Source organism: Hippoglossus stenolepis, chromosome 2, assembly GCF_022539355.2.
Source record: "Hippoglossus stenolepis isolate QCI-W04-F060 chromosome 2, HSTE1.2, whole genome shotgun sequence".
Lineage (NCBI taxonomy): Eukaryota > Metazoa > Chordata > Actinopteri > Pleuronectiformes > Pleuronectidae > Hippoglossus > Hippoglossus stenolepis.
In genome coordinates, this window is record NC_061484.1 from 13,991,336 (window position 1) to 14,010,069 (window position 18,734).

The 18,734-nt window shown below is 40.7% G+C and overlaps 2 protein-coding genes and 1 long non-coding RNA gene across 5 annotated transcripts; all 3 read left to right on the plus strand.

Annotated features, from left to right (window-relative positions):
• The first annotated feature begins 3,543 nt into the window (after window positions 1-3,543).
• LOC118124016 lies at window positions 3,544-4,141 on the plus strand. Its single transcript, XR_004698657.2, has 3 exons — window positions 3,544-3,628; window positions 3,768-3,944; window positions 4,086-4,141. It is a non-coding gene; the product is annotated as an uncharacterized LOC118124016 (long non-coding RNA).
• Window positions 4,142-7,520: 3,379 nt separating this feature from the next.
• On the plus strand, window positions 7,521-13,284 carry LOC118115412 (TBC1 domain family member 24-like). Its single transcript, XM_035166539.2, has 11 exons — window positions 7,521-7,860; window positions 8,081-8,286; window positions 8,400-8,661; window positions 8,750-8,866; window positions 9,681-10,097; window positions 10,187-10,426; window positions 10,621-10,776; window positions 11,627-11,690; window positions 11,809-11,907; window positions 12,045-12,354; window positions 12,440-13,284. Exons 1-11 carry the CDS (start codon window positions 7,655-7,657, stop codon window positions 12,613-12,615), a joined length of 2,253 nt encoding a protein of 750 aa, XP_035022430.2. The 5' UTR covers window positions 7,521-7,654; the 3' UTR covers window positions 12,616-13,284.
• Window positions 13,285-13,785: 501 nt separating this feature from the next.
• On the plus strand, window positions 13,786-17,995 carry LOC118100417 (zinc finger protein 436). 3 transcript variants are annotated; one of them, XM_035145507.2, is made up of 3 exons: window positions 13,786-13,996; window positions 15,529-15,586; window positions 15,692-17,995. In XM_035145507.2, the coding sequence occupies exons 2-3, from the start codon at window positions 15,538-15,540 to the stop codon at window positions 16,792-16,794; spliced, it is 1,152 nt and encodes a 383-aa protein (XP_035001398.1). In that variant the 5' UTR covers window positions 13,786-13,996; window positions 15,529-15,537; the 3' UTR covers window positions 16,795-17,995. The 3 variants fall into 3 exon arrangements, with proteins under 3 accessions (XP_035001398.1, XP_035001389.1, XP_035001378.1); XM_035145498.2 differs by having other exon boundaries at window positions 13,786-13,933; XM_035145487.2 differs by having other exon boundaries at window positions 13,786-13,915.
• Window positions 17,996-18,734: the final 739 nt, after the last annotated feature.

Genomic DNA, 18,734 nt, shown 5'->3' on the forward strand with positions numbered 1-18,734 from the left:
TTTACCTTAACTTTAAGATCGAACTTTGAACTCGCATTTCCGCCGTTGTCTTAGTCGTCATATATGCGACTAATTAGAAAAAGTTTTCAGTGCTGACCTTCGACTCGTCCGACAACTTTTGCAAACTTTGCAACTTGTTGGTTTTTCGAATTTCGTTTCTGGTGAGAAACTGTCAGCGCATCCACAATCCAGAATGCCAGCACGACGAGGGTAAGTACGCAAAGATTTAATTGAAAATTACCAGACGGAGACAGATACGTCTAAACTATAGTGGCGCTCAGCGCTGTCCCCGGGACTTAAATGAGCGGAGGAGAGATATACGATATGATGCGTTTCATCATATCGTATATATCATATCATCATCAACCAGTTTTATAATTGGTTGTCTAGGACATTACATCTTCCCTCTTGACAATCAACATTCATGTACAAACCGTAATACCACAGTACAAATACTTTTGTTCATCCTTATTCTTTTGTTAGTACAAAGTAATGCCAACTTTTTCAAATGTTCTGTTTATTTAAAAACAGTATGTCAGGACAAGACTTGCTTGCTTACAAGGGACATTTTATTTTGTCATTATGCTACATTTTCACTGGGGTATTATTAAAATGTTTGGTGAATTCACTTTAAAATAATGAATGTTAAGGACCAATATCGCCACAAGCATGAACTTAAATGTGTATTTATTATACAATCAATAGACCCCAAATATATTCCAATGAGTCTTTATGTTTTTTCCCATTTTAGAGTCTTTGTTTTTCCTTCCTTTGGAAAGGTGAGTGTTATTTTTACAACTGTAATTACTTGTAACTTGTCAAAGTTTGTCTACATGTCCTTTACAAATTAAAAAAATATATATAAATGACCCAAAAATGAAACTTGTTATTTCAATTTAAGTCCAGAAGAGTTTCCATTACGGCAGAGGCTATTGTGTTGGTCATCAAAAAGCTTCAGGCCTCAGCTAAGCTTCATGAAGAAAAGGATGACACAACTTTCTGGGGTGAAGCATGCCAGGATCTGGGAATTGCTAATGGCAATATCAATAGGAAGAGGCTTAAACATGCCTATCATCGACACAAAAAGGTAATAAAGCTTTTACTTTTACCATTTCAATATTTAATAATATATCATATCTTCGTAAAGAAATCCATCAATTCCTAAGCTAATTATTCTTTTCAGGGTTTCCTTTGATGTGAAGATGAAAATTCTGAGAATCACTCAAAATGTGTTTCAGATCAATGAAGCAGTGAGCCCTCCACAAAAAGCTGGGCCAGTTTCCCCACAGCCAGCCAACATAACAGCATGGCCAGTTTCCCCACAGCCTGATGACATTACTGCAGAGCCAGTGCACCAACAGCCCAATACACACATCGACATCTCCAGCGGAAACTGCAGAGGTAAATATTGCAATGGTCAATAATGACATAATTGTTATGAAATACAGAATACTGTATCAGTTTTTTCAAATCTTGGTGATTGAAAGTTGTACAAAAGAACTGTTAGGTCTCTAGTAAATAATGTGTGACAACAATGGTTAACGTGCATATACTGTTATTAGGCAACTTCACAACAACTTGTTCACTGATGCTGATTATGTTTTACTGTGTTTTGCAGTCCCATTGTACAACAGACAATGGCAATGGCTCCACAACATCATCATCCACGGATGAAAAAGAATATCAGGAACAATTCTTTTCTCATCCATTGCCTAAGCAACCCTGTTTTTGTTTTTTTTTCTGAAAAACAATGGAAAAAACTCAGGAGGACACAGCATGAACGGCGTTTCAAAACACTGAACTGGACAGTTATAATAGCTAATGGAATCCGCAGCATTCATCCACATTGCAGTTTTGCATTCAAACACCACAACGTCCAAACGATTGGGTCGACTTGAAATGCACCTGTATTTTCTTGTTCAGGCTACTGTCTTTCTAATAACTGCCCTGTCGAAGTTCAGGTGAATGTAGAAGATGAGTCATCACTCAAGGCGGTTGTGACCTTCAGTGGAGACAGAGTGTGGCACCACAGCGAAGAACTGCAAAGACGTCCGGTGCGTGCAGATGAAAGGGATGCCATAGCGGATATCCTCACCACCAAACTGCCAAGAACATTATACTTACAAAATTTGGACAAGCTGGAAGACAGTGTTGTGGAATCCGGATCAGGTTCCTACAACCGGAGTCATGAAAACGCTCTCATGTAATAGTCGGGAAAAAAACAGAAGACACAAAAATGAAATGATTAGTTTAGAAATTATGCGAGAGGAAGAGCAAGATTCAGAGGATGCAGTTATACAAAAAATAATATTGCAACCCAAAAGCATTATGCTGTGGTCTGACAAGACTCTCAACTTGTTTTATGAGCGGTGCAAAGATGACATTGTGTATTTGGATGCGACGGGCAGCATTGTTCACAAAGGAAAGGGGCAAACTGCACCATTCTACGTATGTGTATGAAATGGTGGTGAGACATCCATCAAAAGGATCCTCCCCTGTTCCTGTGGCCACATATCTCACAAATGACCACACCACAACATCTGTCATATTTCCTGGGGTCATTTGTGACCGACTTAAGAAGACTCCACGGAAGAAAAGTTAATAAAAGGCCGGCAATGTTGATATGCGATGGCTCCATAGTCCTCCTGCAGTCACTCTCATATAACTTCTGTGGATTGAGCCTTCAGGAACTGCTGTGCAAGTATTATGACCTTGTGACCGGACAAGGACAAGAGGACTCCATAGGACTTCCGATTTTGCATCGCTGCTTGAGTCATGTCATGAAAAATGCAAAGGACCTATGCCGAAAACAGTGAGTGATTGCTGTATATGCTTAAAATGTTCTAACATCATAACATGGGAAATCTCTGTAATACTAATTTTACAAGCTTTGTCGTTGCAGTGCCTCCCAACATTACCACCTGGCAATGCATGTGTTTGGGCTCATGACACAGGCTACAACACTAAAAGACATGGATGAAGTTGTCATCAGTGCTGCAATGGTTTTTTCCAGTTCCCACAGTGGGAGGAATGTTGAAAAACACTTCCAAAATCTCCAGAGGTTGTTGTTGAAAGCATTGTGGAGCAAGACTTTGGGGTATGTGATCATTGTCTCAATTGCCACCCATTTTATAGCAATAATTAATTGTTGGCTTTGTTAGGACTGTATTCACATCCATATTTATTGCAAAATGCAAATTGACTACAATCCTTAAGCAATGACGGTTTACATTTGTTTACAAGATCCAACTCGAGAAAAAAAATGTAATTTCTTATTATTTTTTCTAGAATGATGTGGGACCAACACTGTTCCAACCTCATTTTGAGGAAGTCATTCAGAGGGCAGAGCTTGAGAAGGATGGGGATCCAAATGTCTATTTCAGCCCAACATTCATCCCAACATTGCTGAAATACTTCCTTCCTCAGGCTGCTCTTTGGTCTGGCTTACTCCTGGGTTAGTCCTCTTCTATGGCATGTGCTTTGATACATGTTTGTTTTAAAAGCTTATTCAGTAAATAAATTAAAATGGCATTATCCTTTGGCAGGTGACCTTGGACGCCACGGAACGGGTCCTGTGTATGACAGGCTTACTAAGAGGTTGAAAAGAACTGCCCGTAAACCCACACAGGTACTATAACATAAAAGATCTGTTAGTAAAATTGAAAAACATTGCATTATTCAATCCTGGATATTACAGATTTTAATGCAAATATGGTGAATGAAGCAATTTTTATGTTATATAAGGTACTGTACATGTTGAACTCCAGAATTACACCGAAGACAATAAAACACAAGGGATAATGGAGAAAAGCCAGTGGGACCTCAAAAAGATCCGTTTTCAACGGAGACGGCTTACCAGACTGGACGATGTTGTATATACCTACAAGATCACACTGAATGCCCTTCTAAGGGAATACAGTGACTCCATGAAGAGGAAGAAGAAGGTAAAAAATTGAAGCTCTGATATATAAACTACATGAAATTCCTGTGATTGTTGACTTTTTTTCTTATAAAATAAGTCAAGTGAAATGTACTTCAGCGGTAGCTGAACTATTAACATTGATTTACTCTTTGATTAACTTTAGACACCGTGTGGATTTGGAGCGGTGGAAACAAAGACATCAGAAGAGGCGAGTTTATGTGAGCCCTTTAACAAAGCCTTTTGTTTTCAAACGGCAGAAGAAAAAGGTAAACATTTTGTAGAGCTATCCATTATCCTTCCATATGTTTAAATAGCTTAAAAATGTAATCGATAAAAAGTTTGTGTCATACAGAATATTTTTGTTTTTCTCAGACCACACAGAAAAACAGTACTGGCGTGTCAACAAGCGATCAGTCTCATGCTCCATTACAGGTAATCAAAGTTACACAAGGACAGGAAGCTAATCAAAAGCACTAATGTACAACAGCTGTAATTAACATTTATCTTGTTATAATTTTTTTTCAGGCAAATGAATTGGCTTTTTGAGGGTTTTAATTAGGGCCCGAGCACCGAACAGTAGGAGACAGTGGGAGGCCCTATTGAAATTGTAAGGATTATTATAAAAACATTTTTTCAGGCAAATGAATTGGCTTTTTGCGGGCTTTAATTATACATGCTTCTGTGCTATGTCTCCACACAATGGATCTGAAAGACTGTACAGCGTTTAATGTCCTGCGGTCTCCGAGCCCGAGTGTGTCATCTTCAGCTAGCGCTAGTAGCCCCTCGCTAGCACCTCCAGTAGAGCTAGGAAGAGCGAGTCGCGACACACCGTTCTCGCAGGCATTCAAGGGAAAGCTGACTAACATTCCACTGTGTTGTTATTTATTATTATTATATTAGGTTTGTCTCTTCCCAGTGGGGAGAGAACAGGTGCACCCCAGTTAGTGAGTTTTAAAGAGTTTTAAACATATAATTAAATAGATTAATAACATTATATAACATTGATATTATTCAAAATAATATTGCTTCAAATGTAAATCAAAATATAGTCATCAAAATATCTAAGTAAGAAAAAAAGTATTTACTGAAATAAATGATCGTGAAAACTTCGCCATCAGTAGGTGCCACAGATAGGACTTATAGTTTTTGAATTATAGTTGTTTGAGCGTAATTTGAGTTTAGATTTGTCCTTCCCAGTGAGAACAGGCATTCAGTATTGAGTTTCATGGCAAACTTCGTGAGAACGACGATCACTCACAAACCACTCAGCACATAAGAGAAAATAGAGCATCAACTGGTTCCAAGAGCTTCATCAACAAAAACAGATCTGCTCTCGTTGTAAACATGCAGCAACCAGACATTGTGTTGAGCCTCAGAGCCGAACTCCTCCGCGCCAACAGGGAGATTATGGCTCTTAAAAATGGAAACTTGTCTCTGAAGGAGCAGGTGGAGCAGCTGGAACACCAGCTAAAAGACAAAGATGGTCTCATAAAGAAAGAGACCACGAAACGGCGTGCTTGCTTGGGGGCCTACATTGACTGCATGGCCGAGCTCACTGAGTGTCAGGTCAAGTCCAAGAGTATGGAGGCAAGTCTGCACCAGGAGCCGCCTCAGCCTGAGACAAGCTGGAGCAGAATGGTGGAGGTGGAGAAGGAGAAGGAGATCCAGGCTCTGAAGGAGATGGTGGAGCAGCTGGAACACCAGCTAAAAGACAAAGATGGTCTCATAAAGAAGGAGACCAAGAAACGGCGTGCTCAACTCAGGGCCTACATTGACTGCATGGCTGAGCTCACTGAGTGTCAGGCCAAGGCTAGGAGTATGGAGGCAAGTCTGCACCAGGAGCCACCTCAGCCTGAGACAAGCTGGAGCAGAGAGGTGGAGAAGGAGATCCAGGCTCTGAAGGAGCAGTTGGAGCAGCTGCAACATCAGTTGAATGACAAAGATGGTCTCATAAAGAAAGAGACCACGAAACGGCGTGCTTGCTTGAGGGCCTACATTGACTGCATGGCCGAGCTCACTGAGTGTCAGGCCAAGTCCAAGAGTATGGAGGCAAGTCTGCACCAGGAGCCACCTCAGCCTGAGACAAGCTGGAGCAGAGAGGTGGAGGTCGACAAGGAAAAACAAGCTCCAAAGGGGCTGGTCAACTTGCTGGAGGTCGGACAGAGGAGGCCGATGGTTAAGCTCATTAACAAGAACCAGCTCATCACATGCAAAACCAAAAAAAGGAGAACTCCCTACATCGGCTGCCCGGGCTTGCGCACTACAAAAGAAAAGGAGCATAGGAAGAGTCCAGGCTGGAGGTGAATCAGGAGGAGACGACTCCAACTATGGGACTGAGCTGCAGAAAGGTGGAGGCCGAGATGAGATGGAGCAGAGAGAAGAAGTGGAGAAGGAGAAAAAGGCGAATCAGTGCTCAAAGAAGAGAGGGATGATTAGACGTTTCCCTTCACCCATTCTTACCTCACCCACTCCTTCCCTCCTTGGCCCCGCCACCCTCACCCTTTTCCTACTCCTCAAAACAAACCCCTCCCCCGTTCCCCCTTTGTACAATATTATTAATATTTTAATGATGTGAATGTTGTAAATATGTTAAATTTTGTGAATAAATATAACTAATACAGTAACATCTACCTCTGTCTTTCTGAATATAGATACAGGATTCATGGCCCTGATCAATTAACACAGTGTTGGAGTGAAACAAATCATAATAATGTTGTTACTTGAGAAAAGTTTATAGATTTCATATTTAGATCATAGATAGCATGTATGTTTACATTTGGAGCACTTTCTTAGCAAATTATTCATGATTTAAAAAAGTAGTATGTTTACTGTGAGTATTTATTACTTGCACACAACCCCATTCTACTTTTCCTCTTATTTTAATGGAAGAGGTGTTAATTAAGTCAACCTTTAAGAAAGAGCATCCATTTTTGTTTAAAAGCCTCTGAGCAACATGGCAGGTTACACAGAAAATAAAAATAAACTGGTAAATTCACTTGAAGCAATGACAGCATGCTTCCTCCACTCATGGAGGCTTGAGAGTTTGTTTTCGACTCGATTCCATGTGACGCCCACATATGAGATAAGTACGTGTGGAGGTTTTATGTTTCACAACCAAACAGTAGTCGTGTTTGGATCAAAACAAATATCTGTTGTGTAGAATAATAAGCTTTGGAAGAGTTCTTGGAATAGATTCAGTTGGCATTTCAATGAGACACCTGCAGCAGGTTCACAGAAAGAACAACATGATTACACACCTCTTATCGACTACCTTATTCGGATTAATGCACGTTTTGATAAATTTCGCTGCAAAAAAAATAAGTTTCAAAATACAGCATTAAGCAATGTGTTAATACCGATAGCAACCAGGTGAATGTTCTGTGTTACATTATTAACATTGTTATTAGTGTAAGGTTATTTAAAGGACATTTCACGTCATGTGTTTTTTAAAGAGGTGCCTGTGTTTTGTCATGTGATCTGGATATTTTTATTTCTTGTATTTTGGATCAGACCCTGATTTCGCTGTGCATGACGTCCAGAGATGGATTGCTCTCTTCTCAGAAATAGACGCTGTTCACTCTCTGTGACTAAAATCACCACAAACAAACCCTGCTCGTCTCACATGGCCACAGCCCACAGGCTTATATAAAGCCCTGATCCTCGCTGTGTGCAGTAGATAACAGGAGTCGCGTTACCTTCAAACCTGCTCCTCTTTGAAGAATAAGTCCGGACATGATTGACATCTCGAGAACACCCGAATTCTCCAATTGTGGAAATATGAATTTGATCTCAGTCCACACGTCCTCTGACCAAGACTTGGACAGTATCATAGGAGGCAGAAACAGGCAGAGATCTCACTCCTATTACAGCCTAGAGGAAAACAAGAACTATGGTGTGCAGACGCAGACAGAGCAAACCTGTCCAAGACCTCGCTCCAGGTATGTTTTTGCTTTTACATAAATAAATAAACTTTTAAATCCAGATCATGTCAGTTATTAGAGCAGGGAGCAACAGGCTTGTTTACTTACATTTGTGTGGATTTGTGTTTTAGTGTTGGAGCAAAATTGCAAGATAGATCATGGCACAACACATAAACAGACACAAAAGAGTATAAGTACTATTGAATAGATCATTAACACTGCATCAACTGCTCAACAGGTCTTTTTACAGTTATGAGGCGTCAGAGCTTAGCGGCAACAATGACGTGGGAAACTTCAACAGGTTCAGTCCTCTGAGGCAGAGAGCAAGTTCCCTACAACTACATCAAAAGGAGAATAAAGACAGGGAGGGAGCTGGTGTTCGAGTCACCGCCAAGAAGTCCAAGTCTAAACCAAACAAGTTGTCACCCTCTGGAGAACTTAATGGTACTGAAATAATGTTTTATAATGACGTGATATTTGAAAATTGCACAAACACAAACAAACAGTGTTCAGGAAAATACAAATTAAAGGTATGTTTGCATGTTCTGCTTGTGTAGGCAGTAAAGGCAATCTCAAGTCAGTGTCGATGATAACCATCTCCGAGTCGGACAACTGGGAGATTAGTTCCAACTCGGGAATGAAGTATGGACAGTTTGTGGACTGGGAGAAGATCGATCCTGAAGCTGCACAAAGGTACCAGCAGATCCTGAGGAGCGAGCACCAGCAGCTGAAAACCATGGGCCGAGAGGGATTCTGGGCCACGCCGCACACACTGAGGGCCAAGGCTTACTATCACATCATTCACAGCATCAACTGCAGGTAAAGATAAAGCACCCTAAACATCATAAATTCAATATGTTACCTTTCCGTCAAATCATCTAATTGTGGACTGATGTGATATCTGCAGCAGGGCTATCACCTCAGACAGAGACGTTTACTATGATCTGGCCAAGAAGCTCTTTGGAGAACAGAAGATCAGCCCCCACCCAGTCCCAGAGTACATGGAGGGAGAGGAAATACCAAGGTACTCTTTTGGTATAACATTTGTTCAAGTATCCTGAAGTATCATTAACTCTCAATATAACTGTGGCCCTTAGCGAGATTTTGATCAGAAGAGTGTAGTGACCATTATGGGATTAAAGAATGAAAAGTTGTTGCTCTCTGTCGTATTTGTCAAATACTTTTACATTAAAGTCTCAGCGATTGGAGCTTCAAAAATAAAATGTATGATGTCCGAATAATAATAAAACTTAATTTCTTATCTAAACAAGGTCACCAGTTAAAATCAGGTATTAAATAGATAACATATAAAAATGTGTTTTGTATGTATAGTGTTGGCAAATCTAATCTCCTCAGGCGAGGACTTCCAGGGTCCTCGGGTCCTAGAGGCAAACCCTGGTCACCCTTAGTTACCAGCCTTGACTTAGGAAAGTGTTGGTTAGAAGATCTGAGATTACGATTTGTAGATTAAAGGGAGTTAGCAGCTCTGTAATATAACTGGGGGCAAGACTTTACTGAGCTTTGAAAGTCATTAAAGGAATCCTAAAATCAATCCTGGATTTAACCGTCAGCCAATGAAGGGAGGCAAGAAATATGAGCCCTACACTTGGTGTTGTTTAAAATACAAGCAGCAGCTTTCTATATGACGGTACATGTAAAAAGTACATTGCAGTATTCCAGGCGTGAGAAGACAAAGGCATGAATAATCTTTTCCAGGTCAGGAAAAGACAGAGCTGATTAGATTTTTGGCTATTTACGGTTACATGGGCTTCAAAAATGTATTTTACGTATCACATGTGTTATAATATCCACTTACTGTGTTTGCTCTTTCCTTGCAGATACTGTGTGAACAAAGCTGGGCTGAACTCTGTTAAGAAGATTCTTCTTTGCCTCGGCAAACACTTACCGGACATGAACTTTTGCCCCATCCTGCCTGCGTTGGTCTCCCTCATCCTCCACTTCAGCCAGGATGAAGCCGAGTGTTTCTACAGCGTCTCCAGACTCATCACTTACAATGACCCCAACAAGCGCTACATCGACCAGAGCTTCCTCACCTACCGCGCCTCCTGTATGACCTTTGGCGACCTTGCAAACAGGTGTTGCCGCGGCATCCGTAAGCTCATCGCTAGCTCTCACCAAAACCTCTTTGAATTTTACTCGGACTGGATCATGTGGATTTTTGCTTACCTTCCCTTCACATACGCCATCAGAGTGCTGGACGTCTACCTCCTGGAAGGCTACAAGGTCCTATACAGGTTTGCAGCTGCGACTTTTTCACAACAATACTCACAACAATATGATTCCTCATGACATAACCACAACTTCACAATCTTTCAATTTGAAGGGTGGCATTGGCCCTGCTCAGCCTCTACAAAGTGTCCGTGTCGTCTCGAGTGGCCGACGTGGAGGACTTCAGAACGGACATGAAAAGGTTTGTGCAGAATGTCGCTCGCCACTGCACGGTGGAGAAGCTTCTGGAGCGGGCCTTCGGGATTCCGATGGCCACGCGGAGAGAGCTCAACCTCCTGTTCAATGCCAACAAGGACTTTCTCATGCAAAAAGGTGTCAGCATCCACCAGAACAGGTTGGTTCATACAGAAACTGATGTAGATCAGCCAGGGAGTAGTATCTCCTGATGAAATGTATGTAATGTACAGAACTTTTTATGATAAACAGCATTTGTGAAAACGCACAAGCTATGTGTGATTTCAAATGTTCAAACAGATCCAATTCGAATCCCAGTTTCTCATGTCATTACTATTTTGAATGTTCCCAAAGGCAGACGGTGGAGACGGTGGACTTCTCAAACTTCAGCTCCAGTGTTGTGACAGGGACCGAGATGAGAGTCGTCTGGGCCTGGATACCTGAGCGCTTTGCCCTTTTCAGTCCCATTAGGCTGTTTAGTACGGCTGAACACGGAAGAAGCCTTGCCTCGTAAGTAACTTTTATTCAATGATATAATCCCACTGAGAAACTATCAATGACACTAAGAGCTGTTGTTACGGACATGATTAATGACCTGAGGGGCCTCTTCCACTGTCAAAATCTTTCTATCTTGTCATCCCATACTTTAATTAAATAAGGTCAGGTCACTATGGATCAATAACCACTGAACACCTTGTCGCAGCACTTTCCCAGCTCTAGTTACGCAACAGAAAGAGGCGCTGTGTTTTCACTGTCAACATGTTTGCTTTGAGTGAGAATGTCATGTGACTTACAGTTCACTGGTGGCAAATGTATATGTAAACAATTGCTTGAAGTTGAAACCAATACTTCCTACATGAGTGTTTAGCCACCGATTATTTTGTTACACACTGTGTAGTAAATTAAAGAAATCAAATGCTGTATTGAGAAAATGATAAACTCTTTTCTCGTTTGAGTTTGGAAATTTTAACATTGAAAGATCTTAAATTTCAACCTTCCACCTTCTCTTAATAATAACACAGCTTGAGCAACATGGATTTTTAGGGGCCAATGCCAATATTAGGGAGTCAAAATAATGGTGACACCAATCAGACAGTAAATGAATAAATAACTAAGTAATTAACTAAATAAATAAATATGTTGACAATGATTCCTAAAATGTTGTTTACAAACATGATATTCCAAAATGTCTGAGAAAGCTTCATATCTACAGATTTCTATCGGCCAACTGATAAATTGCTTAGCTCTGCTAAATAATAAAGGTCTATTATTGTTTTATGAGCTTGGTTTTGTTTTCAGTGAAGCTGCAGTTTATTTGATGTTAAAAACAACACACGGGTATATGTTTTCTCTCACATAGACTCTATTCACATGTGGAGGGACACGAACCAGCAGTGTTGATGATCAAAACTGTCGATGAAGAGGTAACATGACATGTTGTTACACTTTAATCTCAGATTTGCATTTTAAATGCTGTGATGCTAATAATGCTGATAATACATTTTATGTGGTGATAAAATATTCATATTTCTCATTTCACAGGTCTTTGGGGCCTTACTGTCAACAGATATGACAGAGAGAACAAAACATGACCATGAGGGACTTACATATTTTGGAACTGGGGAATGTTTTGTGTTTACGGTGAGACATACTCCTGCAAATAAGAGAATTTTTGTGTTAACTTCAAATGTATTCATGCAGTATGTTCACTGTAATTCACTGGAATGCCTTCCAAACTGGAACTGAGTGTCAAATAAGAAATGCGATTGCTCTTTCAGCTTCGTCCCAGCATGGAGCACTACCAGCAGGCTATGATCAACATCATGACCAGAAGAGCTTCCCCACAGCAGGTTCGCATCAGCAACAGCACCCCCTCCCAGGTGTCCATAAGCGGCAGCTCGCCAATCACCTCCGCCACAGCTGCCACAAATCTGACCTGTCCTGCCGGGACCCCCCAGGACCCCAGCTACCTGACCATTCCCTTCACTGCCCCGTCAGAGGAGCCCACGACTGCTAAAGAGCCAAAGAGACCCAAGGGACAACAAGCCTACATGTTCATAGCAGGAAACGACAGAAAGCTCATCATTGGTATATCAATTGCTGATATTATCAGACTAAAAGAACACATAGGCCTCTAAGCTGTAAGTACTGATGTATTTATTTCTTCTTATAGGTGGTGATGGGGGTCATGCTCTCTGCCTGCAGGAAGACCTTGAGGGAGGATACACAGAGCATTGTGACACATTCAAGAGCATCCCACTCTGCAAGGGATATTTCAAGATCCAGTCCCTGGAAGTGTGGGGCATCCAGAACTCTATTTCCTTTTCCCACTCTTTGCCCTCTCAGTAAAAAAAAAAAAGGTAAAAAAAGAGAGAGAGGGAGAGTAGTAACTGTGTAACTTTTGCATCGTAACGCCGAACCAGTTTTTGTTGATGCTGTTTCATTGGACTGGATTTTTTTAATGTTATTTGTCTTTATTTATTTTGAGAAATGCAAATTTCTGCACATATTGAGAGGTAATGGAGGGAGATTTGACTTGACTTGATGTCTGCAGGTCAAGTTCCTAAGTATAGCATATATAACTGAGCTTTACAAGCTTGCATACACAATGGTTCGCAGGATTATAAAGTGTAAGGAGTGAAAGCAACTGCACCAAAACAAAACCCCTCAGCATCTTATCAGAGATGGAAGGATGAAACATGATATTAAGTCAAGCATGTTGAAACGTGCTTTGCCATGATGAATTTAGGAATATAAATAAGTACTTTGAACATTAAATTAAATTGAACTGTTTGATGGACTCAAATTGAAATTTTTTAACGAGTTTAGAAATATTGAGTGTAAACGTATGTATTTCCAATATACTGTATGAAAACCTCTGCTGCGTTCTAATGCTGTTGGAAGTGAGCGCTTGTTTTGAGGGGTTGGGGATCAGATCAAATATGTAAACAAACCAGCACATAACAAAAATGAATGAAACAATGTCAACAATAAAAATACCAGTAAGGCTGCATTCCACTGTGAATCAGTGTATGGTTTGGAAGTATCTACTGTATCTGTGGTCAGTTTAACTTGGTCAATAATCTTTTAACTAAAATGAATTGTGCACTTTCTTAGCACAATTTAATAACAGCACAAAGCAGGGACGTGTTGCATGAAGAGGATTATTAAAAATGTAAATAAAACAACTTTAGAAGATTTTACACAGGGTATTTGAGGGCATCATGTATAAACTGCAAATAAGATTCATATAAACGTATACAGTTACATACAAAGAGAAGGCATAAGGCCAGAGTACATATATAAAGTTATATACAGTGTTGTTATCATGCAGGAGAACTCAAGCCCACACAAACTGCAGTCCACATAAAAACCCACAACTCCTCACATTATATATTATATATATGACCCGCCCCTACATTGCCGCTGATTGGGTTAGATTTATACATCAAAGTGATGATTGGTTAAAATCCGGGGAGAACCTCAGCGTGCACCAATCAGAGGCGGAGACTGGTCGGGTGTCCGCCCACCAGGATGGGAAAGAATAACGCAGTTCACGCTGTAGCGAGCTGCAGCCATTAGCTTTATTTCACCATGAAACAGGCCCCGGTTAAAGCGCTGCGGGAGAGAGATGTGACAGCCGTTGCTTGTAAGGATTATTAGAGAGGTGGGAGTCCAACTCGTAGGCCCTGTTCGTTTTCTTAACGGGTTATTGAGCCAACGCGACAAGGTTAGCTTCGGGCTAAGTTAGCTAGTGTTGCTCGGGTCTGTTTGTGTGCATGCGTGTGTCTCACTCACCGACCCTCCGTTTAACAGCCTGTGCGGCGGTACGACAGCTAACGTTAACCCTCGTGCTAACATCTATTGTTAACACACAAGCTGCACTGCTAATGCTCAGACGTGACATCATGTTTACACGATCAGCTCTGAATCAGCTCGGACTAACTTGCAATTAAAGGCGCTCCCTATAACAGCGTCTCCTAAATCCTTAATTGAAATACAGTTTATTGTTTAGCATTACATCAGGGATAGACGACACGCCTGATTTACAGTTAAAAGTCAAACGCTGAAGTAGTCATGTGAAATTAGGGAGATTTAATTGTTTGAAAAATCCTCCCACAGTGGGTTTTACCTTCATTTGTCCTTGATACCATTAACACGGCATGCTTTACTTTATCTAAATATGAATGAGACTTCCCCAGAGGGCTGGCTCACAGCATGAGGAGACGGCTCAGGTCAACTTTAGCGTCAGTTCTGCCTTATGTGCAGGACAGATATGGGTTTGAAATGCTCTTTCTCTCTGATCCCTCAGTGTGAACATACAAGAAGACAAAACATATAAGTGTGCTATCACATTAAGACACAAGCACACAACATAAAGTCGTTGAAAGGCACAGTGCAGATAGGATGTAAGTAGTGCAACTGAGATGGTGCAAAAATGGATTGAGAAGTGCAAAATACTTCATTGGAAAGTAATCTTCATGGGACCTTGTTGAAATGTTGTCACCCTAATGCCTTTATTTCAATATTGTCATGACGTTATTGTCCTGTCATCTATATCATAGCACCAGCTCTTCTGCATGCCTTCTACACAAATACAATAAGACTGTGCAAATGTTGAAGGTCCAGTGTGTAGGATTTATGAAATCGATTCATAGTGTTGTTTTCATTTGTATATACGATCACCATACTTTTTGTTACTTTGGAATTAACCTTTATATCAAGTGCATGTCCTCTTCCAGGGAGGCTGCCATGTTGCACCACCATTTTTCTACAGTAACACAGATTGGACAAACCAAGTACTGTATCTAGAGAGGACCATTAGTGTCTTTATGATACATGAAGCCCACTGTAGATTATTCTACACACTTAAAAAAAAGTGAGGGCTGAGTGGATGGGGTACTCAGTTGGTTGCCATCTGCAAAATCACCTCTAGCTGCCACTTAATCCTACACACTGGTGCTTCAAATGATTTCAGATGTATCTTTATTAGTGTATATCAAGACATCAGCTGTTAAATGTCCCTCTAACAATGTATCTTAGAGACAAAAATACAAGCAGATGAAGCCGTAACACTTTTGCTCATATTTGGTGTTTATGTTGAAACAAAATCCATCAATATCAGAGCTCCTCAATATTTACATCTATCAGCCCAAAGACATCTAGCATCGCTCGGGCTACAGTATACAAATCTGAGAAGAACACTGAGTCACTGCTGTACAATACTAATAGGAGGTTTTTTTTGTTGTTGTACATAAATAGGCTGCAGTCATGGGACCAGACACCACTTCTGACACTAAAACAGAATCTTCAGAGGAAAGTAAGTGTTGATGCTTCTTCATATCTAATAATAAATCCGACTGTTCAACCAGTTCACTGAGTAAAGTATTAAGAGGTTTTTCTTTTTTGTGTGATTGTTCATCAGGTCCGGGAGAAATCCTCGTGAAGGAAATCTCAGAATCAGATTCCACTGACACAGAGGACTCTAAGCCGCTAGCTAGCAGCACTAAAGACAAGTGTTACCCTTGCTCCACCTGTGGGAAGGTATTTGACAGACCATCAAAGCTAGAAAGGCACAAACCTGTGCACACAAGGACGCCTAAGACTCTTCATCAGTGTCAGCACTGTGACAAGAGTTTCACTCAAGAAGAGAAGCTGATCCGACACCAGAATTGCCACAATAGGACTAACAAACATCCCTGCCCTGACTGTGGAAAGATTTTCAACAGGCCTTCAAAGCTAGAGAGGCACAAGCGCACACACTCAAAGAAACCGAAAGTGCCTCATCAGTGTTCATACTGCAAGAAGACGTTCAGCAAACTGAACAAACTTATCCGTCACAAGCGGATGCACACGGGGGAGAAGCCTTTCACCTGCTCCATCTGTGGGAAAGGATTCTCTGAGTCAGGTCACTGCAAAGCACATGAAAAGACACACGAGGAGCAACCGGAAAAGCCTCACTGCTGCCCGGACTGCGGGATGCGTTTCTTCAAGGCCTCGGAGGTCCGTCGGCACTTCCGCTCCCACTCTGGGGAGAAACCCTTCAGATGCAGTGTGTGTGAAAGTTGCTTCTCCCGTTCAGAAGGGCTTAAAAGACACATGAGGAGGCACACAGGGGAACGACCATACAAATGTGTTATCTGCAGGAAAGGATTTTACTCTCGTCAGGATATGAATATTCATGGATTGACCCACTCGGGAGAGAAACCGCATCTCTGCCCCGTGTGTGGAAAAGGCTTCTCACAGCTGGGCAACATGAAAGAGCATGAACAAAATGTTCACATTAAATCAGAGAAGTATATTTGCAATGAATGTGGGGCAACCTTCACACGGTACAAGTCTCTGATAAAACATCAGCGGACGCACACGGGAGAAAGACCCTATCTGTGCCTCACCTGTGGTCGCAAGTTTTCATGGAGCCATTCTCTAAGCAGACACCAGAGGACACACGTGCATGGACAGACGTCGATGGAAATGTCCAAAGACACATTAAGTTTGGAAGGAGCCTCTGAGAATCCCAGTAGTTGAAAAAGAATATTACTGGAGAGAACATTTTGTTAGCAATTTGCCAATTTGTGGTGTATTGAGAACAAATTTTAAATTTTTGTAATGATTCACTTTGCTGCTCACGGAAATCCTTAGCATGGGGTTTCCGATTCGCTTCTACCAGTATTTTTATGATACAATCCTGTAGGTACATTTCTGGCATTTGTTTATTATTGAACTATGTTGGCAGTAGAAATGAATGTTTACCTAGAATAAGGATTCCCCAACCCTGGACGAACACAGATCAGGTGGCTGTTCTGTCCAGCACAGTTTCTGGGTAGCTCTGTTTACGTCTTCCTCTCATGACAAATGTTTATTTGTCTAAAAATAGCATGGATGATATCTCATACACTATCATGTTTCAATCTTTTTTATTTCTTAGCCATCTTCCCAGAATAAATAATTTAATGCCAAAAATCAGTAAATTTTGTAATCATGTATCAAATTATCATTATTATTTTGATTGAACTTCTGCCAAATGGTTAATGCTGTACTGCCAGAGCAGAAAGGTGTTGGTACACTGTATTTGACTTTAGTTGACCTTGCTCTACTCTTGGGAAACACCTACCAATGAGATTGCAGATAGACCTGTGGCCTGAAGTGCATCAGCTTCACTGAGACAGTGAACAATGGTTCCATCTGTTCAGTGCAGCAGATGTTTTCCTCCAGTACGAGTTGTGTATAATTAAAATGAATATCAAACTTTGTCTTTCTCATTTCAATTAGATTTTTCACAAAGTGTATTGCATATATCATGGGCTGTATTTTGTAATTGTAAATGATCTGTATTTGTCTAGTCTCGATGACCCATTGAAGTTCTTTATAGTACAGTTTTTGCCAGTCACCATTCATACAGTGCAACTATGTTCAGCACTTTCTCAATGGGAAGGGTTCAGTTTCATGCCCGATGAAAGTTGGCATGCAGAGGAAGACAGGGACTGAACCGACGACTGATCCACAGCCGCCCAATGCAGACATAGTATCTCACTGCCAACAGATACATTGCATTGTATTGTAGAAGGCTTCATTGTAATAGCATTAACAATGGGCCTTGTATGTTTTAGATACATATTCAAGTAATGTGCTCAAATTAAATTTTGAAATGAACTTTGACCTACAAAAATCTACCTGGAACATTATTTCTTATAGAAAATATAGCCACCAATAAAATCTTTTCATACAATATCTTGTATAGATTTTTTACATTGTGTCCCTGAACTTTACCAACTGACTAACAGACAGTGTCGTGTTACGTTTGGAGTTTAGTTTTGAAGTTTTTTGTGCATTGTTTGGAGGCATCTGCCTCTGCTGCCACACTGTCTGCACTGATGCTTTCACACCAGAGAAGTTGATAACTCATAAAAATATCTTCAAGTTGAAGGACTAAAAATATGTCTATTTTAAATGTTCTTATGGATGTTAGTGTATTTAACTAAGAGCCCTTGGAGAAGGCCTGAGATCCCGTCATAAGGAAAAGATTTGGGCTAGTTGAGTGAGTATATATATAAATGGAGAGTGCAGTGTGCCTGGTTCTACCGTTACTAAAACTTTGTTCCTTTGAGGTATTTCCATCTACTATGGTACAGTTGCCGTCAATAAATTGCCACATGAGCAGTGGCATCTCTGTGCATCAATGCTATCATGGAGTTATTCACCACCTTAAGTAGAATTTAAGGCAAGGATAACAATGTACATTTCTCCTTTGGTTCATAACAGTTCACTCAGGCACAGTATCAGTCACACTGTAACTGATACTGGGAATACAGTCTTTGAGTTCTTACCTATCCATAGAAACCAATAACATATGAATCTGATAGATGATGAGCTTTTCTTGATTCATTTTGAGTCCAACCCCCTGAGAACTAATGAACCATCCAATAATCTTTCATAAACCTGTATTTATCTCATTTCATACATCACAA

Coding starts and splice junctions, on each gene's coding strand:
- LOC118100417 (XM_035145507.2), top strand. CDS start 15,538: ATGGGACCAGACACCACTTCTGACACTAAAACAGAATCTTCAGAGGAA. Junction 15,587..15,691: donor AACAGAATCTTCAGAGGAAA/GTAAGTGTTGAT, acceptor ATTGTTCATCAG/GTCCGGGAGAAATCCTCGTG.
- LOC118115412 (XM_035166539.2), top strand. CDS start 7,655: ATGATTGACATCTCGAGAACACCCGAATTCTCCAATTGTGGAAATATG. Junction 10,098..10,186: donor GGCTACAAGGTCCTATACAG/GTTTGCAGCTGC, acceptor TTCAATTTGAAG/GGTGGCATTGGCCCTGCTCA. Junction 11,908..12,044: donor GGGAATGTTTTGTGTTTACG/GTGAGACATACT, acceptor TTGCTCTTTCAG/CTTCGTCCCAGCATGGAGCA.